Consider the following 20,390-nt stretch of genomic DNA (forward strand, 5'->3'; position numbering starts at 1 on the left):
CAGAATTGCCTGGAGGGTCTGTTAAAAATACATATTTCTGGGTTGCACCCCCAGAGTTTCTGATTCAGTAGGTTTTTTAAAATTTTTTTTGAGACACAGTTTTACTCTGTTGCCCAGGCTAGAGTGCCATGGTGTCAGCCTAGCTCACAGCAACCTCAAACTCCTGGGCTCAAGCAATCCTTCTGCCTCAGCCTCCCAAGTAGCTGGGAATACAGGCATGCACCACCATGCCTGGCTAATTTTTTTTTCTATATATTTTTAATTGTTCAGCTAATTTCTTTCTATTTTTAGTAGAGACGGGGGGTCTCGAACTCCTGAGCTCAAATGATCCACCCGCCTCTGCCTCCCAGAGTGCTAGGATTACAGGCATGAGCCCCCGCGCCTGGCCTGATTCAGTAGGTTTCACTTGAGACCACAGAAATTGTGTTTCTAACAAGTTCCCAGGTGATACAGATGCTGCTCCTCTGAGGATCCCAATTTGAAAACCACTATCTCAGATCATCTGCATCTGTCAGCTCTTCCCTAACACCTAAGGCTGGGAGGTATTTTTTATAACTGATGACCCTTGGGGCTGACAGACACACATGTCTCTCTCTGGGTTGGGAAAGAGGACCCTTAACCCCATGGGAATATTTAAGTGTCCTCAGAAGATAGGAAATAGCCTTTAACTCCTGGAGTCTATTCTAGTACAGACCCTATTTAAACAGCTTCGGACAGGTTTAAACATCTCCTTGGCTAATTCCTAGTATCCCTGTTCCAACTTCTACTCGGGGATGATAGCTCTAAGAGGTGTTAGGGGATTAGGCTGGAAATGTAGGTCACCCTCCAGCCGTCTGGGAACTAGAACGAGTGAGTGAGGAGGAGAGAGGGGCAGAGACACACACAGGGAAAAGGTGAGGGCGTGTGAGGGCAGTTACACAAGTGTCTCTGATGGATGGGTGGTGACTAGATTTCAGTGTTCCTTAGTGGCCTGGAAGGAAGGAGTAGAGTTCCCTGTTCTCTCTTCTCCTTCTCCCAAGCTGGTCTGCCTGTCCTGGCGCAAAAGTGGGAGAGGCTGAGGATAGGATGGCCCAGTCCTGGAGATTCTCCCTGGGGAAAGTTGCTTTTCTTTCTGATGTGATGGCTAAGAGGGGCATAAAGCCAGTGAGGGTGAAGGTGGGGCGAGGGCAGAAATGTGAGCATTCTTAAAAACAGAAAGAGACTCCACTGTCCAGATGAGAGTGGGTTCAGGAGAGCTTGTACTCCCCAAAGACACTGATGAGGGGCTTCGGAAGGTGAGGGTGCTGGGAGTTTGCCTGGCCCAGGCCCAGGCTTCAAGTGGCAGAGGGCTGAGCATTGTGTTCACTTGGAGGGGTGCTGGTTGGGGTCCATGTGGCCCTCCACACTGGGGAGCCAGGAGTCAGATCAATGAGGAGCTTTGCTGCGGAAGACACCCCTTTCCTTCTTTGAATAAGGCATACTTGTCCTCTCCATGCCCTCAACCCCCGGGCCAGTGAGATATGCAAATGATCCCCTTACCTCATTGGTTGGAGGCCTGAGGACCACAGATGACCTCAGAGAGCTGGCCCTTTAAGAGTGCTCTTTGGGCTCTGTGCCCACAGCCCCCTTGTTCTGAGCGCAGAGGCACCAAGCCCTGTTCCATGGAGCCTCCAGTCTCTGGGGAAGTTGTGCCTGACTGGCTCTGGCACTGACCGCATCATCTCTGCCTTCCCTAAAGTGAGTATGTCCAGGGCCCACCTGGCTGCCAGGCCTCTCACCTAGAGTCCTCTTCTCCAGCACCTGCTGTCTGCTCTCTGTTGTCTGTTTTCAGCAATCCTCACACTCTGCACCCTGTCCCACTCCCACCCTCACTGGCCTATGTCCCCTCGCTGCTATCACATCAGAAAGGTGAGCAACTGTCCCACTTACCTTTCCCTGTACATCCAGTTCTCTCTGGATGTCTCGGTGTCTCACAGTCTCCTCCTGCCAAGAACCAGTTCCTTCAATCCGTACCTTTGTTTCCATCCCTTCTGCCCTCTCAAAGGCCAGGGGCTCCATAGAGAGGACAGCAACCCTTCCTTGGGACAGGAAGAGAGAGGCCTGGGGGTCTGAGACGTGGTTGGAAGGAGGGCTACCTAGGCTTGGGCATTCAGATGGAGCCAAAGTCTAAGCCCTGGGGCTGGACCCTCCCTGCCTTGCCCCTTTTGGGAGGTGGGGGTGGAGCTGTTGGAATTGGGAGCTGGGTGAGAGCTTGGGACTTTCGGAAGGGTCTCAGGTCATCTCAGAGGTTCCTCAGGTAAACACATGCCACACAGTTGCTAACAGCAAGGAGAGTTCCTTGGTGACACAAGTTTGGGACACTCTGTGTTGAAGTTGAATAGGTGGTTTACTGAAGGACTTCTTGGATTAAATATGCTCTTGTGCTTTGTGAATCTGCAAGAGGTGGGGCAACATTTTTCAAAATTATCTTTGTGCGTATTTCTCAGAATTAGTGTTCCATAGAACACTGTTTGTGAAATGTTATAAAGCCTGACTGAACAGAGGGAAAATGGGTCAGAAAGGTAAAGGTGATCTGCTCAAGTTCACATAACATAGTAAGTTCTGAATGGAAGGAGGGAAATTAATCTTGGAGAGATTGGCCTTGAGTATGGATGGTGACCACTCAGTCCTGATCTTTTTAAAACTAATTCTAGAATCTTTCTTTTTTCCTTATAAAGTCTCTTGCTCATATAAAAGAGATTCATTGATTGATTAATCCATAGAATAAATGCACACTGAAGACAGCACCTTCTATATGCAGGGTACTGTCCTCAGTGCTTTGAGAGGTAGAGAGGTACAACAGCACATTATTGTTACATCTTAAAATTCACATGCCTTCCCACTGTCCTAAAATATACACATACTCTGTCACAGTTAATTAAGCCATTTTTTTTAATTGCTTGGAAATGGAATGATGCCTCCTGAGATGACAGAGCCTCTCAGCATGTCTCAGCACTAGGTTGGGAGCACTGCCGTTATTGCTCTTGTTTTTCATAGATTCCAGAGGCACCAATGGGGCAAGAGGCCCTTCAGGCCATCAGCTGCTTGTCCCCTATCAGGAGCCCCTGCCACCTGAAAGGGTACCCTCAGCCTGGAGGTGACTATGCAGGAAACAGGGCTGCACCATCACTCTGACTTTCCAGAACTCTGGCTCCAGGGCACTTGGGCTTTGGGGGAAGAGGGACTTGGAGAAGGGGGATGGCAGGCAGCCTCTGTGTGCTCCAGACCACTCCTCTTTTTTGCAGGTGCACTCCTCCCAGCCCAGCCCCAGAATGGCCCTACCCCCTAGCCCCCTGGCCATGGAATATGTCAATGACTTTGACTTGATGAAGTTTGAGGTAAAGCGGGAGCCCTCTGAGGGGCGGTCTGGCCCCCCCACGGCCTCACTGGGCTCCACACCTTACAGCTCAGTGCCTCCTTCACCCACCTTCAGTGAACCAGGCATGATGGGGGCCACAGAGGGCCCCCGGCCAGGCCTGGAGGAGCTGTACTGGCTGGCAACCCTGCAGCAGCAGCTGGGCGCTGGGGAGGCTCTGGGACTGAGTCCTGAAGAGGCGGTGGAGCTGCTGCAGGCTCAGGGCCCAGGCCCTGTTGAGGAGCCCCACGGCTACTACCCAGGGAGCCCCGAGGAGGCAGGAGCCCAGCATGCCCAGGTGAGTGATCAGCAAGCTGGCCTGAGTGACAGCCCAAGAGAGGAAGGAGAGTTCATGGAGAGGCTTATGGACTGGAGAAAAAGAAGGGAAGGAGGGCCCTTGAAAAAAATCAGAGAAAACTAAATTCTGCTCCCTTTCTTTCAAAATGGAGAGAAATGAATAGGCTGAACCAGGAGGAACAGGGAGAAGATAGAAGAGGACCCAAAGAGGAAGGGTTGAGTTGGGGAACAGGCGATTACAGGGGATAAATAGATACCCCGTGTGGAAACCGGGGAAAAGGTGGTGTGCAGAATGGAGCAGGGTGAAGACGGTGGTTCAGGTTGGTTTTTTCAAGACTTTGTGTTTCCCCAGTCCCCAACCTTCTCAGGAAGATCGGGACACATCCTATTAATTATAGACACAGACGGGGGTGTTGAGGGCATTAGGATGTAATCCAAATCCTTTGAGGGTCACAGGGTTGTGGCCTTCAGGACTGGGAGACGTGGCACGTTGGAGGGGCGGGGTCTGTCTGGGCGCGGGTCCGCTGGGCACACCCCGCCTGGAGCCGGATGCGGCAGTCCGCGGAGCGGGGGGCGCGGGGTTCAGGTGCGCGATTGGCTCACCTGACCGTGGGAGGCAGGACCTGCACCGTGGGGCGGGCCTTAAGGCTAGAGTCTGGTGGCAAGGGCCAGCGGGGGCGTGGGAGGGCAGGGCGAGTCGGGGCCTGGGGCGGGGTCTGGACTGCGCTTCGGTAGAAGGACAAGCATTCTGGTAAAGGTGGGAGCCGGCGGCGGAGCTTTCCCGAGAGCCGGGCCGGGTGGCGCGGAGACCTCAGTGTGGAGCCGAGTGAGACCCGGCGCTGACCCGGCCCCTGCATTCTCCTTCCGCAGCTGGCCGAGCGGTTTTCGGACGCGGCGCTGGTCTCGATGTCTGTGAGGGAGCTAAACCGGCAGCTGCGGGGCTGCGGGCGCGACGAGGCGCTGCGGCTGAAGCAGAGGCGCCGCACGCTGAAGAACCGCGGTTACGCTCAGGCCTGTCGCTCCAAGCGACTGCAGCAGCGGCGCGGGCTGGAGGCCGAGCGCGCCCGCCTGGCCGCCCAGCTGGACGCGCTGCGGGCCGAAGTGGCCCGCCTGGCACGGGAGCGCGACCTCTACAAGGCTCGCTGTGACCGGCTGACCTCCAGCTGCCCAGGGTCCGGGGACCACGCCCACCTCTTCCTCTGAGCCGCTCCGGGCGCGGGGTGGTGTAGGAGGTGGGCGGGTGAGTGGGGCGCACCACCCAGGAGGCGGCTGCGCTGTTCATTGGATCATTACCGAGAGCCTTCTGGTCCCAGACACTCCCTGTATGACCACACAAATACCCCAGATTTCCTGGACCCTCAAGGCATGCCCGAGTTTAGATGCTGGTCATTTTCTGGTAGAGGGATTCCCTCCTCTGGCTCAGACCGTCCACAGAAACCCAGCCCACAGGACTAGCACACTGAGCTCTGCAAGTGGAAGTGTGGTGACCCAGTGAATGGGAGGTGGTGGAGGGGTGCGCCTCCCCTCTCGGTTTAGTTTTTAATTCAGGATTTTCAACCTGTAACGCATTAAGGCTGTAATTAGCAATGAGACTGTATTTTCATTCTGAGGCTTGTAACTTCCCCATTTTAGGACTACTGCATTTTCAAGATTTCAATACCCAGTAGCTAGCCAGACTAGGAACTCTGTCCAAAATGCTTTTTCTCTGCCCAACCCAGTGGCATTCAGGGCACAGATCAGCAAAGGCCTGAGGGTGGGTGGTATGGGTTGGGAGAGAGCCCTGGGCAGGAGTTTGGAGACCTGGTGCTAGTCCCAGCTCTTCCATGGGATCCCTCTGTCACCTTGAGCAAATCGATTGCTTCCTGGGCCTCAATTACTTTATCTAATCCTCATTTGGATTGGATTACTTCTGACACCTTTCGAGTTCCGGCATTTCCCCAGTGCGGGAGTCCTAATGGTCTCCCCAAGAAGTCCCCAAGATGACCTCACCAAAGGGACAGCCTGGGCAGTGGCTGAGCAGCCCAGGGGAGGAAGCTTGGCTTCTCTATGAGCACACACTGGTCCCTGCTGCTCTCTCCAGGCTGCTTCAGCCTCCAGACCTGCATAGGGTGCCCTTGCTACCTCCTGCCTCTCTGCAAGCTGAGGCGAGACTTTTCCCGGGGTGGCAAGGAGCTGAGAGAGTGCAGCTTTTGTGAATTAAACTTGAAGTCCAGGCGGAACTCTAATGCTATTGGCTAAATGTTCTTGCAATTTAAGAGTGTTCATTCTTTATCCCTGCTTCAGGCTACTGTTTTGTGTGTATGTGGGAGAGGGAGAGAGAGAGAAACTGGGAAGTCCCCACCTGGAGCTGAGTGGCACATCTCAGTTCTGGAGAGCCAATAGAAATGGGGTGGAGGGGTGGGCATTAAGCCAGATGGATCCTCTCCCTCCCACCACCACCACCAAGCCCAGGAGCTGCAGAGGCCCAGCTAGGCCTGCCTGTGGCTGTCCTGGTCTCACAGTTGCCATGGTAACCCAGGCCTCCAGTTCAGCAGCCTAACAGGAGGGCTGGTGGGGCCTCTGGGCAGAGCACAGGCATTGAGCTGGGAGCAGCCACCTCACCAGTCACTGTAGTCTGATCTCTAAGGGACACAATAAATGGGAGAAGTGGTCCGTCAGGCATGGGGGAAGAGGCTCCCATATGTCTCTCTTCCTTTCTGCCCCCTCGATCCACCTCCTCCCCAGCTGTCTTTTCTCTTCCCATCACAGTACTTACTCCCTCCTCCCCCTTCTCTAGCCCAGCTCCTCCCTCCTCCACTTAGGAGCCTGCAATGGGAGTCCTATTTGCCACCCCCCTCCAAATTTCTCTCTTCTCTTCTCCCTTCCCCACCCCACCATTGGCCACTGGTTGTCCTCTCTGGTTCTGGATCCTCTTGGCACTGCGAGCCTCTTCTCCTTTGTCCCCTTCCACACTCATTGTTGAAGAGAGGGTCCCTCCAGGAGCCCAGCTTTCCCCCCCCCTCACTGAATTTCACCTGTGTTTGTCCTCACCTGCTTTCTGGAGCTGCAATCCAGACCCACTACTGTTCCCGCTCACCTTTCTTACCTTCACAGCACACAAGGGCAGAGATACCCATCCACAGGTGCCTGTGTACACAATTAGGCCACATACACAGTACGCACACCTGGGTCTCAAGATGATACAACTGGGTCACATGGAAATACCTCCGAAAAAAATTGCAAACTGTAGTGATTAAGAGTGTGGATGCTTTAGTCAGATGGGTATGGGCTCAAGTTTCAGTTATCAGCTTTTTGAGCATGAGCAAGTTAAATCAAGCCTCATTTGTTTGTCAGAAAAATGGGGAAAATAATGGTAACTACCTAGTGAGAATGAATGCATTTAACAAAGCACTTAGCAGAAAGTAAGATACTAAATAATAATCTTTGCTGTTGTTGAAGGTAGAGTATGTAGCTGGACTTTTTGAACCATTAAGGCCACATGCATGGAGAGTCAGGGATGTGTAGCACATGAACACACACATTCACACTCAGGAAACCAAGCTATACAGGCCTTAGATGCCCCTTCTATTCTCCCAATTCAGTGGCAGACGTGCTGCCTCTTCAGTCCCCCCAACACCCTCTCCTGGCCCGCCCCACAGCTGTGTGGGGGCTGGGGTTCAGCCTCCAGGGAACTCAGCAGGGCCTCTCTGTAAACAGCTGTAAGAGGGCATCAGCCTACCCCCTCGACAACCCTTTATTATTTCCCTATGTCCTGTAATTAACCCCCATGATGCCTGGACCCCCGGGCTGGGAGATGAGGGTGGGGGCAACTCAGACCCCACTGGCACACAGTTGGGATAAGACAGCAGAGATGGCGGCCTGCCTGGGGAGTCGCTCGGATTTTGGAAGGCAGCTATGCTCACCACTATACCACCAACACCACACTGGGTTCAGATTTTGAAAGGTGCTGGTCCTACTCATTTCTTGTGCATGTCGGTTACTGTGGACTGCCTAGTGAGCATCTGAGGCATGACGGATAGAGGCTGAGGTGCTAGGAGCAATTCTCTTTATTAATGGCCAGAAAGTCAGGATCACCAAAGGAAGTCACTGAGGGGCCACAGGGTTGAGAGGTATGGGGCTTGGAGAGATGGGGGCAGGCCCCACCACTCACTTCCAGGACCCAAGGGGCGCAGCTGGTCCAAGAGGTGGAGGCATTGGTCAGGCGAGTCACAAGGTTCAGGACAGGCACCTGGGAGAGGGTGTGAGAGTGGTAAGCACCCTGCTACACCACGCCCAGCCATGGTGGACTCCACCAAGCCCCACTTTGCACCCTTTGGTTTCCATCTCTTTGGGTCCCCGGGACTCACTGAGAGGCTGAGGGAGTGTCGGTCCGGAGGGGGCAGTCACGGGCTAGAGCAGGGGGTCGTGGCCGGGGTGCAGGGCCTGGGAGCCCCGGGGCTGATGCCCTGGCTGGCGTAGTACTCCACCACCTGCCTCGGCACCTCCGCGAGGACACACTTAGCTAGCGCAGAAGGGGCGGCCTGGGCATGGGGACCGGGACACCGTGGTTAGGGGAGGAGGACTGGAGGAGGCAGGGTCAGGTGAGGGAGGGGTGGAGCTTCAGGGTGGCCAGCTGGGCTCCAGCGTCCTTCTCAGGACATCAGCGGGTGGAAGAGACAAGGCCGATGTGGGGGCATGAGGAGCTGAGGAAGGGGCACTGGGCACTCACATCCTTGAAGTCTCGGAAGGGCACAAACTGGACGATGTCGCGGGCCGCAGGCACCCCTCGGGGGCAGCGCAAGGGACCGTCGTCGCCATCCAGCAGCCGCATGTCGGAGAAGTCGGCATTGCCCACGCCCACAATGATGATGGACATGGGCAGGCGCGAGGCGCGCACAATGGCGGCGCGTGTCTCGGCCATGTCGCTGACCACGCCGTCCGTGAGCACCAGCAGCACTGAGTACTTCTGAGGGCAAGCAGAGGGGGAGGAAGGGTTGACTCTGTGCGAGAGCGTGACACCAAAGCCCGGCCCCGGCGTGGGCACCACCCGAGGACACGCGGGCAGCTCCCGGTTGCCTGCTGCGTCTCCTCACCGTGGCTTGGCCGGTGCTCTGCTCCCGCTGGGCAGGCTCAGCCACGCGGTTGATGATGGGGGCCACGTTGGTGGGGCCGTAGAGCTGGATCTGGGGCAGGCAACGGCGGTAGGAGGCGATGACCCCCGAGATCTCTGTGGGCAAAGAGGAGAGGTGAAACCGGCAGAGATTGGGGGGTCCCTCCAGACACTCTTTAAAGCAAGGAGGTGCTTCCAGGTCTTAGGACTGTCCCCCTACCCCCCAAGTTCCTCACTAAGCAGAGGGAGAGTTGGGTGGGCAGATGCTGGGCCCTGGGGCTGGAAGTCTTACCAAATGAGACAGGCCTTGGATGGGTGGGAGGGACAGGGAGCTGGGCCTGTATGGGATGTAGGGCATGTGCAGCAGGCGTGTGCATGGGGGCCCCCAGAGGCTGGCGGGGATCTCCCCTCTTACCTTCACATTCAGGATTTTCCGGGTCAAAGTTGATAGCAAAGTCGTGGGACACCTGTGTGGGTAAGGTGAGAGCAGTAAGGGGATGTCTTTTCTTCCTGTCCAATGTGCCCACCATCTCCTCCCTTCCCTTGCAGCCAGCCTACCTCGAAGTTGGGAGGTATTCGAGCCCCAAAGCCAAAAGCTGGAAATCGCTTATCACTGGGGAGAAAAAAAGGCTGTGGGGTCCCTCGGGCAAGGCCTCCTTGCCTGTCCCCCCTCCAACCTCCTCCTACCTGTCATAGTCCTGGCAGATGCCTCCAACTGCACGCAGGGCCTGCAGGTAGTGGTTGGGTTGTCGGGGGCTGAGGCAGTGTAGGGACTGGCTGCTCCTCGGGTCCCCATTGGAGGCAGTGAAGTCGATGGCCACCTGGTGGGGGTGGGAGTGGGGTAGGAAAGGGTCATGCTGCAGCCATGAGAGCCCACAGGGAGGCTAGGCTGGGGCCAGGTCTGTAGGGAGGACTGAGATGATTCTGGGGAACCCAGAGGCAGCCTCATGGTGGGGTAGGGTGGGGCAGGGCGAAGGGTATGAGCTGGCAGTGCTGAGGCTCCTGAGAAGCCCGAGGGAGGTGATGGGGATTCTGGGCTCCTCCTATTCCCTGCGCCCCTCCCTCTTGCCTGTGCCCCCATCCCCTGGGCCTTTACCGTGAAGCTGATCTGGCAGCCACCCATGATGTAATCCAGGAAGGTGTGCACCTTCTCCACCTGGCGGTAGGGGGAGGGGTAAAGTGAGTGGATAGGGTGGTCCTCTGAGGAAGGAGCTTAGGTAGGGCCTCTGTGGGGAAAGTGGGGGGACCAGAGTTTTGGAGGGTGCAGTTGGGGGTGAGCTAGGCAAGGGTTTGCAGTTCCCAGAAGCAGAGAAATACATCTTTGAAACAAGGGAAAGATTGAATCTGAGATTGTGGTAGGGGCAGGGGCAGGGGCAGGGGCAGGAACTGGAATTTACCGTGCACTGGGCCAGCACTACTGTCCCTGAGCTCTTGTAATTCTTCTTCTTGTCCCGGTACTTGGGGTTGATACAGTCCCACTGCATCTAGACCCCGCCCGCCCCACAAGCCGAGGGTCACAAGTCCATCAGGTGACTCCTCTCACCCCTTCCAGTAGAGCGAGACCCCCAGAGCTCAGTCCTTTGGCTGAGCCTGGATGCTTTCCACCCTCCCCACGCCCATCACCTACACTGGTCTCTTCAGGATTCTCCCAGGGATCTGGGTGGGATTTTGGGGGAGGGATCTTTTTGGCACCTCCTGCCCGGGGTTCGCCGTCCCCTCTTGCATCTCCTGGAAAGTGCTGGTAAACTCTCCGATAAAGTCATGCTTCCCACTCGAGTCATAGTCATACACGAGGAACTGAGAAGGCAGGGGAGGGATGGGGTCAGGGTCAGGGATGCACTGCAGGGATTCATTGGGTTGGGTGGGGTGGAACTCAGGGTGGTAGGGGCCTTGCAGTCTCTAGGCCCAAACAGATGACTTTAACCTGCCTGGAGAGACTACCTGATGAACTTCGTCTTTTTGCTCAATCTGGCAGGGACTTTGGCCACTGATAAAGGCACACGTATGGGAAGCTTAACATTGAGCTGTGACCTGTTATTTATCCCGCAGTGGGAAGTGTTTATCACATGGGAGAGGGGAGGAGGCTTGCCACATTTGGAGGGGGGAAGGTCTCAGAAGCAGGCTAGCTGCTTTAGGTAGGCTGTGCTTGCTTGGTTGGGGCTTCACCTTAAGAGGCCGGTGGACATCACAGCTGCATAGGGAGTGCAGGGACAGGCGGAATGGCTCCCAGCTGGGGTTCAGGTTGTTCTTCACCACCTTGGAGAGGCACCAGGGATCTGGTCACCTCCTGTCTAGGTTTTCTTACTCTGCTTTCCCTCCTTCCATTCCCACAGCCCTAGGCAACCAACCTCCGTCCTCCAGACCAGCTGGTCACTCTGGTCCTCGTTGGTCTTATAGATCTCCATGAAAGGGTCAGACTTGCTGAACAGATCCTGGTGATACAAGGGAAAGGTTCCCTGAGTCTGGTGAGGTCTGTAGGAAGGCAGGGGAGGGGGCTACCACTGAGAAGGAAGCAGGTCTGGGCCCCCCGGGATCTGTCTTGAGTGGGAGGCCCAGGACTAGCAGGGGAGATGGGGGCCTGGACTCTAGGGTTCCAACCTTGTTGTCCAGCTTGTGGGCTCTGAAGGTGAGTTGCACATAGTCATTGGTGCCAGATACCTCCTCAGCCACGACCTGCAAAGGGGATACAAGTGGCAGAACTCCCCTCCCCTAACCACAAAGGCACCCTAGGCCCTATCCCTTAGGTTGGAGTGGTCCTGAGCCTGATGTCACCATGGATGTCCATGCAGGGGCACTGAATGTCTGGCCCAAGGGTGAGTACAGGTGCCCTTGCCTACCGTGATGGTGGACTTGCCCGCAGTCTTCCCATTCTTCAGCAGCAATGGCTTAGTGACCTTGGTTTGTGACACAATCTGGGGATGGAGGTGGAGGGAGACCCAGCTGTGATGCCCCTGCTTGGTCGGCCACAATGAGGGGTGGAATAATGAGTGCCCTCTAAGTATCCACAAGGGTCGGCTCTTTGGCTCGGGGGCAGGGTGGGCCCAATTTCTACAGCAACTGTAAGAGAGAGGCACTATGACCTCCTCCACGATTATTAGATGGGGAAACCAAGATTCAGAGAGGTTAAGTATCTTGCCCAAGGCTGTGCAGCCAATGAACAACAGAGATGAGATCCAATCCCACTTGAACTAGCTCCAGAGCTCATGCTCTCTCTCATTTTGGCTGCCAGAGGCAGAAGCTGATGGGGGTAGGGTGGGGCGGGGTGGGTGGGAATGCAGACCTGGCCCAAGGTGCACTCCGTAGAGCCGAGGAAAGTGTCATTTCGGGGGCTGGTGGCTCCGTCCTCGGCATCAAACACGTGAAACTGCAGGGGCTGCTTCTCCTCGAAAAAGTACTCAAGGGCTAGCACCCGGGAGAAGACGGGGCTGGAACAGGAGCGAAGCACCTCCGTGCGCTCCACCTGTGGCATGGGGGAGTGAGGGCTCTTTGGGGACCAAGGCTACTTTTCCCTACCCTGGACCGTGGGACCACCCTAGTCATGCCAGCTCTTCTTGGGCCCCACATCCCCAGAGACTAGCTCTTCTCTTCCTAGGCTGACCCCCAAGCTCAGGTGCCGCCTGCCCACCAGACCCTCAGTCCTACAGGGATATCATAAGGCCTTTGGGAGGGATCCTACTGCCTCTGGGGCAATCTCAGGACCTTCTGGGACTCTGTGGGCTTTAGAAGCCGTAAAATTGTTTGTGTTTGTAATGATGGCACACTCCTCTCCAAGGTTACCCACATGGCCTAGAAAAGGCCCCACCCCCACCCTGGGAGTCCTCACATTCCTTGAGGCTTCCACTGCCCCCACCCCAGCCTCCCTCCTTCCCAGGCTTAACCCAGGTTAGTTAAGGAGAAACCCAAGCTGCTCTCACCTCCACCCACTGCTCATCAGAGTAGAGCTTGAGCAGCACGCAGGGGTGGGGCTTGGTGAGTGTATCCCGGTCCAAGAGGCCATGGCAGGACACCCGGAGCTCCACCCGTGAGGCCCCCAGTGTCATGGTTGGGGGCTCAGGTACCCATTCCATCTCAGGGTCCGCCATGTCACTGTGGGGACAGAGCAGGTGGCCTGGACCTTGGAAAGGGAACACCTGCCAGGGGAGAGGTCTGTCCTCTAGGAGCCTGGCACCAGCCCCTTGCCATCCTTCCTAAGTCCCTGAGCTCTCACAGACCTCCTGCTTCCCAGCCCTCCACTTGCTTCCCTAGAGCTCTGAGCAGGGGAGGGCAGATGACCTGCGCCTCCCGCTCCTGCACAGGAGCACCGAGCTTGTCATATCTGCCAGCCTAGGTATGCGGGGCTGGGGCTGGAGTGGGCTGGAGGGTTGGGTTGTTCCTGGCAGTCTTGGCTCCTAGGCCATCGATTGATCCACACTTTCTGCTGCCTCAGCACCTTCTGCTGTTTCCCGACTGGTGTCTGAGCCAGCGCTGCACTCAGTCTTGGCACGAGGGAGCTGAACTGGGGCGAGGGGGTGGGGCAGGGGATGGAGAGGCCCCTGGAGGTCTAAAGAAGATGGGTCTCAGGTGTGGAGTCTGCAGTGGGCAGGAGACAGGAGACGTGCCCTGGTTGCACTGTCCCTGTGCACTCCCTGCCCCCACTCACCTTCTGGCTGGCTGATGGAATGGAGGGGCGGTGGGCTTAGGGAATTGGAAAAAGGACCCAGGCTCTGCTGAAAGCTCCTCTAGCCTCCTGGCAGGGGCTCCCACTATGACAAGCCTCACATCCCTCCCCACCTCCCCTGTTCTCACACTTCTTGGCAGCACTTGCACTGTCTCTTAGCGACAGGATTTTTGGGGAGCCACAGCCCCCTCCATGCTGCTCGTGGGATGCACGCACGCCACCCTCCCCCAGCAGTGGTACCAAGCTTCAGGCAGCAGCAGGCAGGGGTACGCCGGCCCGAGTTCATGGCTGGTCAGTCCATCTATCTGTGTCTGTCCAGATCTCAGGGTGAGGTTGTCTGATCCTATGTCGTGCTTCCCCGAGCGAATGTGTCTTGGTGTGTCTGAGTGCCCCACCCTCTGTGTCTGTCCCTCCAGCCCCTGCCCGTAACGTGTCCATCTCCAGGAGGGTATGACAGTTCTCGTACCTTCCTCAGAACCGGGACCGTGGCTGGGTACCCACCACCCCACAATATATGCCTTTCCGGATATGTGAGGGAGGGTCTGCGTGGGAGTGGGGGGGGTCTCTGTCTTTCAGCCACAAGTCTCCCGGTTATCATGGGTCCCTGAGACAGGCAGGGGCATGTGGTGGTGAAAGGATCGAGCAGGGCTTGGACCTCTCTGGGGGCTACAGGAGAGGTTGTCATGGAGACCGGGCCAGGCTGGGCAGGGCCGGCAGGGGCTGGGCTATGGAGGAATGGTGGGCTCACCTGGGCTTTCAGTTGGGGGCTCCTCTCTCCGGCTCTCGGGCCCCGGCCCTGTCTCCCTTGCTGCTCCAGCCGCTGGCGCCGGCTCTGTCTCCGGCTCTGCTGCTATTTATGGGGCCTGGATGGGGAGGGGTGGGGGGGCCGCAGCACCAGCTCCCCCCCGCACAGACCGATTGGGAGGGAGAAGAGGGAAGGGGCAGGGCCACTGCCTGGGAGGGAGCCACAGAACCAGGGGAGGAGGGTGGGCTGGGGGTGGCTCAGAGGCAGGACCCCCACAGACACAGTGACACACATCTTCCCCTTCACGCCACACCCACTCCCAGAATCACAGGGAGGCACACATTGCAGTGGTGCGTGCACACACACATTCACACAGAGAATGATGGCGACACATGCACCCACGACTCACAGGCTCGCACATATCTTGACACGCACAGGCGCCAGTACATAAACTCACCATGACACCATGACAGTTACAGCCCCACTGATACACACTGGGAAACACACCCAGTCGCACAACACTTTCAATATCATTACTTGTCAAGGATATAAAAGAACACTGGGCTGTCCTTGTCACACACACACACACACACACACACACACACACACACTCACTCACACCAACCCGGAATACAACAGAATGTAGATCTTCACGTGCTCCTTAAAAACCATCACGTACCTTGCTGAACCCCACAGCTTTGAGAATGATGTCCAGTTCCTGAGCCACCTTTTTGTAATGAGACACAGGAAATGGACACGATTGCTTAAGGACACACAGCTTCACATCCTGTCATGCAGCCCCTGAAGACAGGGCTGCACAGGGGCAGGGCGGGGGGCAGGGGTGTGCTGAAGAACTGACTCCCAAGACATCTTCCTGGGGCCATAATGTACCCAACGCCCCCCGAGATTTAACCCATATGGCCATATCCTTGTGGGAGGGGCTGGGCCACACACAGATCTCATGGAAACAAGACATTAGTCATTCCTAGTGTGACCAGGGTGAAGTAAGCAATTGCCTGGGGAGCTGCCAGCTACACATGAAGACATCTGGGCACATGGTGATTTGGGATGAGTATGCAGGAGCTTTCACCAGGACACCTTCACCCCCATCCCCTTAAGCTGCTCATGTATTAGTGTAGCCGCCATTTATTGAGCATCTCCTGGTGTCAGACACTGTGCCGAGTGCTGGGGCCACACAGGTAACTAAGATGCAGCCCCCGCCTGCTCCTGGGGAGGCAGATGTATACAGAACAGAGAGACAGACAGAGAGATGATACGCCATTACACAAATGGGATTAAGTGTGACAGATGCGAAGTTACGGCCCCGCTCAGGATGCAGTGGGACACATTAAAGGAGGGTTCAATTTGGATGAGTGGGGAAGGAATCAGGAAGAGCTTCACAGAGGAAGAGGCTTTTGAGTGCAGTCTTGAATGCCAAGGTGGTATTTGTTAGGACACCATGGGAAACAATTAATTTAACTGTTAACCTTCTCATGCCATAGAGACTTCTGTTCACCTACAAGACGCTCTACTGTGAGATTTTTGATTATTGAGGGTGCCCCAGGATGACACAACACCATGCGATTCCACCGTTAGCGTGCATACGCGTGCACACACACACACACACACAAACACACACTGCTCCCCAGTCTCCCCCTGCCACATTGGAATCTTCCAATCCCATTATGTCCCCCAAAGCCAGACAGACACTGGTGTTACTTCTGTCATTTTGGTTCCTTTTCCAGCCACTTCAGCCCTGACCCTGCACAGAACACCCACCCTAGCTTGGGGAGCTGTCAGTCTCCTTTCCTTGGCAGTTCTCCATTCTTTCCCCTTTTCCTCTCAAGACCCTAGCCCCTTCCCCACTGTGGCCAAGCTCTGGGGCCTTGTGGGAAGGGAACAGACGGTGGGGGCAGAGAATGGGGAAGACAGCAGAGACTGGAGGCAGGCAGTGATTTTGTTTTTTTATTCTATACAAGTGGGGAGAGAGGCCCTGGGGATAGAGGGACAGAGATCCGCCCTCTCGGGGGAGGAGACAAAGCTCCACCCTAACGATCTGGCAGGCTGAGGCATTGAGAGCCTCCCTCTCTCCAGGTTGCTCCCTCCCTCCTGGCCCCCTGCCTCCTGCTCCCCAACACTTGGTCCTGCCATCCTACCCAGTAGGACAGGGCCTGGCAGGGGTCCTGGGGAAGCCAGGGTGGATGGGGGTCTGAGTCCTTGTGAGGCACATGTCGAGAGAAGGACTGGGAAGGGTGTTGTGGCGGCTGTCAGTCTGTTCCTGGCTCACTGGTTCCTGTTAGGGACAAATCCAGGGAGTCCTGTTTCCTGGGCAGGGAGAGCCAGCCACCCGGTGTTGGGGCTTGGGAGGTGCCATGTTGGACAGATGGGTGGGAAGGGGGACCTGCCCCCACCAGCACCTGTGGGTTCAGGAGGTCTTCTTCTATCAGGTTCCAGCTTGTCGCAGGATTGTGCTCGCCGTGTCCTCTTGGGCTTCAGGGGGGCAGTCCGGCGACCTGGATCAGGGGGCTCTGAAATAACAGTCAAGGCAGGCCTGGCACATGAGTGGGGCTCACAGGCTGGGTGTTCATCCAGGCTGTGACTCCTGGTTGTCATTCATTCCATACCCTGGAAGAAGACCTGATGTGGACAGCAAAGTCCCAGAGGTTCCCCAACCCCCCTACTCAGCTAGGGCGGCAGACCTTGGACCTCAGGCTCCTCTTGGTCTTGCTGTGAGCCCAGCCGCAGCCGGGGTTTGTTGACTCCTGGGGTTGCACCAGTAGCTTCCACCTCCTCCCTGCCCCCTGGCTCCTGGGGGGGCCGGCGGCCCCTGGGTACAGCCACTGGCTTGGGGGGCCGTGGAGCTAAAGGAGGGTCCTGCAGCTGGCAGAAGAAGGAAGATGCTGGGTCAGTTAGTTCCTTTGCCTCATCAGAGTGCCTTCCCCACCCACCTTGCCGGCCCTCACCTTGGCGTTCCTAGCTGGAACTGTCCTCTCTGGGAATAGGGTTCCCTCCTTCTCCTCCTCCTCGTCTTGGGAGGCTGGGCTGGGGCTCTGGCAGCTGTGGTTGGGGGCACTCTCCTCAGCTGAGGGATGGCAGAGAGGAGAAGCTGCAGGAAAAGGCATTCTTGCATGGCCCTTCCTGTCTCCTCTGCCCGTGAAGCCCTAGGGGCCAGGACTTCCTCCTCCAAGCTCATTTGCTCTTACATCTCTGCCTTTGATGTCCCCTCCTACTCCTACCATTTCCTTAGCCTTTGGTCCCCCAGGATGGTCCTGAGGCCATCACCTCTGGAAGGGGCTCTGCCTGGCTGTCCCTCTTGCACAGCAGTGCCTGAGCTCTTTCCTGTTGGGCAGAGCCAGGGCGCAGGGCCTGCTGGGTGCATAGGCGTGGCTGCCCATCCAGGGCTGCAGTGACCCGGGGCCCTGCCAAGGCTGCAGCCTGGCATTCCCAGAACTCTGTCTGACAGTCTCATTCAGACGGAGAGGTGCACTGGCACCCTCGTCCCCCACCTCTGTGGCTTTAAGCGACAGGAGTCTGTGGGTATGACACCGGAAGGCATTGTCTGTGAGGTGTGTGTGAGAGAAACCTGGAGGTGTGTGTGCAGTGGAGCATCTGACTCTTGTGGTTTCCTAAATGAAGGATGGAGCCCTGTTTTGGAAGCTTTAACAAGTCCGTGTGGGATGGGAAAATCAGCAAAGATGCCCCCAGTGCTGGGTTGGCCTGGCAGGGGTGGGGGAAAGATGAGGCAGGGGGCACAGACTCTGGCTCTGTATCACAGGGGAGGGAGGGGCAGGGGCAGGATGGGCGGGAGGGGACAACAGGGAGCATGGGGCCCAAGCCACACCCACTTGCTCAGCTCCTAGCTCTTTCCAGCCCTTGCCCCCTAGCCTGGGGGTGGGAGTGGAGGAGGTGGGGGAATATCTACATCTATAGGGAGACTTTGTCCATGTCAATATTGTTGGAGGGTCATATTCCAGGCCTTTGGGGACTGAACCTGATGCTGAGCTGACTAGCATCAACCTTCTGAGTGAGCTTTTCCTTAGTGGCTCCTTAAGTGGAAGGTGCTCTGAACCCAGTAGAAGGTAAGTGTCATGCCTGGAATAATCACCCTCCCTTCTGTTCCTTTAGTCATGGAGCCAGAAAGTAAATGACTTGTTTAAGTTCATGGGTGGCTGAGCAAGACTAATAACCAGGGTTTCTGCCCTCCAAGGCAGAGCTCTTGCCCCTTCTTTGGGGTACTTTCTGAGTGAGCAGAGAGTGGGCTGATGAGCTATTTCTGGAGGAGGCTGAAATGTCTTGAGGTGAGCCTGGCATAGCTGGCACTGGCTGGCAGTTTGACTTGCTCACCCTCTTCCCGGCTTAGGTGTGGAGAGGCTTCTCTACAGAGGACACCACTGTGCTGATGGTGACTAGAGGTGGCACCTGCCCTAGAGAATTCATAGGAGCCTTCCAGAAAGCATTGTACCTCTCTGCCAACCCTGGCAAGGCCACTTTTGTTCTGTAGAAACTTTCTTTGTGATTGGGTTGTTTGTCTCATTTGGATGTCACTTTGTAACTATCCTTAAACATTTTCACTGTGTTGACTTCTCACTGCACCACCTTGGTCGTAGTAAATCCCCCAACGCAGGGGTCATGGCTTCTGTTTCTTTGGACACACCCTGGGCCTTCCGTGCTGCTGCCAGAGAAGAAGCTTTCCATACCTATGTGCCACGTGGCCTCTGCTCGGCGCATGGCGCTGAAGCTTGGCTTGGTGCTTTGGGGTGGTGGCGGGGGCTTCCAGGCCCCAGGCCCTGGAGTGGAGGGAGAGGGTGGGGCAGGGGGGAGGGGAAAGGGAAAAGGCAAATTAGGAGGAGTCCCTGAGACAGGGGGCAAAGGAAGGGAGTGAGGCTGACCATTCTCACCTGCGTCATCCGAAGAGCGTCGTTTCTGCCAAGCCTGGGTGCTGCCCTCCAGGTCTGGGCCTGTGCCCTGAAAGGACAGCTGAGTCAGGTCATAAGAAAAGTCCTCTCCATGGAGGACTGCAGGTGACAAAGATCTTCTGCTCTAGCGTCTCCACGTCAGCAGTCCCTAGACACTTGGAGGGTGTTTCCTAAAGAGTGGCACCCATACCACCCTAGGGGCACAAGAAATGGTTTACGCAAATGAACATACTGTTATCTTAATAGTTACATGTTTATTTTATGTGTAGTAGAAAAAAACAGGACTAGTACAAAAAGCCCATGACTTTAAAGATGATAATGCTTAGGTTCAGACTAAGTTAAAAAAGGTGAGTTGATTTAAATAAAAATATACATGTAATAATTCAAGTGGCACGTGGAAAAGGTAAAAATCAGGCATAAAGGTTATAATCAAGTTACCAAAGTTTGGGAAACAGAGCTCTAGAGGTAAGTACTTTTATGACCCCCATTTACAAGAAGGAAGTAGAGGCTCCAACAGGTTATGTGACTAGTCCAGGATTCCATGGCAAGTGTGTGGTAGGGACAGAACTGCAGTTAACACCTTCTAACGCCAAAGCACCTGCTTTCTCCATGGAACTGCCACAGATGTGGGAGCAGGAAGGGGAGGGTGGCAGACAGGGAGCATCAGGACCCTCTGTGTGCCATCCCAGGCTCCCCTCACCTCTCGTTTCCCGTCGAAGCTCCAACCTTTGGCTCTTTCCAACCCAGGAAGGGCAACTCCATGTGCCCTTGGCTGCTGTGCTGTCCCAGGGGCTGGGCCCCCTTCCCCTGGCTCTGGTCCCTCAGTGCCCTGGAACAAGGTCTCCTCTTTATAAGCAGTTCCCGATGGAGAAGGGGCTCCACAGGCAGCAGACAAGTTGTGAGAAGGCCCCTGTCCCACTGAGCCCCCAGCCATGGGGAAGCCCTGCCCAGACCCTCCGGGGAGTTCTTCCAGTGCTCCCATTTGCATATGGCACTCCCACATGCTCTGGGTCACCAGGTCTTAGTCCACTCTCAAGGAGAGGGGAATTGGAATGACCAATGTTCCCCAGAACCCTGGGTCCTAGCATTCTCCCATTAAGCTTGGGGTGGAGTCAGGGGACAGGCTCTGTGTGGGTCAGGAGAAGGGGAGGACACAGCACCCCCTTCCTTACTTACCATCTTCCTGCGGAAGGAAGGCCCCCGGCTCCCCACAAATCCAGGGAGGAGGCTGTTCTCCTCCTCTGGGCTCCAGCAGGGAGAGGAGTTATTGCCAAGGCTTGGGGGGTCTGGGCTGGGGGGGCTCTCCTGAGTCG

At 56.1% G+C, this 20,390-nt stretch overlaps 3 protein-coding genes across 3 annotated transcripts in view; 1 reads left to right on the forward strand and 2 right to left on the reverse strand.

The window, feature by feature from the left end:
- The first annotated feature begins 1,604 nt into the window (after positions 1-1,604).
- NRL (neural retina leucine zipper) lies at positions 1,605-5,257 on the forward strand. Its single transcript, XM_012647294.1, has 3 exons — positions 1,605-1,716; positions 3,264-3,671; positions 4,541-5,257. The coding sequence occupies exons 2-3, from the start codon at positions 3,291-3,293 to the stop codon at positions 4,871-4,873; spliced, it is 714 nt and encodes a 237-aa protein (XP_012502748.1). The 5' UTR covers positions 1,605-1,716; positions 3,264-3,290; the 3' UTR covers positions 4,874-5,257.
- Positions 5,258-7,686: 2,429 nt separating this feature from the next.
- On the reverse strand, positions 7,687-14,459 carry CPNE6 (copine VI (neuronal)). Its single transcript, XM_012647293.1, has 17 exons — positions 14,165-14,459; positions 12,674-12,845; positions 12,040-12,219; positions 11,597-11,671; positions 11,358-11,432; positions 11,108-11,191; positions 10,926-11,015; positions 10,452-10,556; positions 10,157-10,243; positions 9,856-9,915; positions 9,447-9,580; positions 9,318-9,372; positions 9,175-9,226; positions 8,743-8,876; positions 8,379-8,615; positions 8,017-8,190; positions 7,687-7,898 (listed from the first exon to the last, which is right to left on the reverse strand). Exons 2-16 carry the CDS (start codon positions 12,839-12,841, stop codon positions 8,053-8,055), a joined length of 1,674 nt encoding a protein of 557 aa, XP_012502747.1. The 5' UTR covers positions 12,842-12,845; positions 14,165-14,459; the 3' UTR covers positions 7,687-7,898; positions 8,017-8,052.
- A 1,654-nt stretch (positions 14,460-16,113) lies between these two features.
- The window catches only part of LRRC16B (leucine rich repeat containing 16B), a 16,997-nt gene continuing 12,720 nt past the window's right edge, over positions 16,114-20,390 (reverse strand). The window contains exons 34-41 of the mRNA XM_012647307.1: positions 20,254-20,377; positions 19,778-19,906; positions 19,060-19,126; positions 18,859-18,948; positions 17,125-17,243; positions 16,861-17,041; positions 16,579-16,689; positions 16,114-16,454 (exon numbers count right to left, since the gene is read on the reverse strand). Of these exons, the coding sequence (XP_012502761.1) occupies positions 16,429-16,454; positions 16,579-16,689; positions 16,861-17,041; positions 17,125-17,243; positions 18,859-18,948; positions 19,060-19,126; positions 19,778-19,906; positions 20,254-20,377 (847 nt within the window). The 3' untranslated portion in view covers positions 16,114-16,428. The remainder of the gene's footprint in view (positions 16,455-16,578; positions 16,690-16,860; positions 17,042-17,124; positions 17,244-18,858; positions 18,949-19,059; positions 19,127-19,777; positions 19,907-20,253; positions 20,378-20,390) is intronic.

This window comes from Propithecus coquereli, unplaced genomic scaffold, assembly GCF_000956105.1.
Source record: "Propithecus coquereli isolate 6110/MARCELLA unplaced genomic scaffold, Pcoq_1.0 Scaffold261, whole genome shotgun sequence".
Taxonomy (NCBI): domain Eukaryota; kingdom Metazoa; phylum Chordata; class Mammalia; order Primates; family Indriidae; genus Propithecus; species Propithecus coquereli.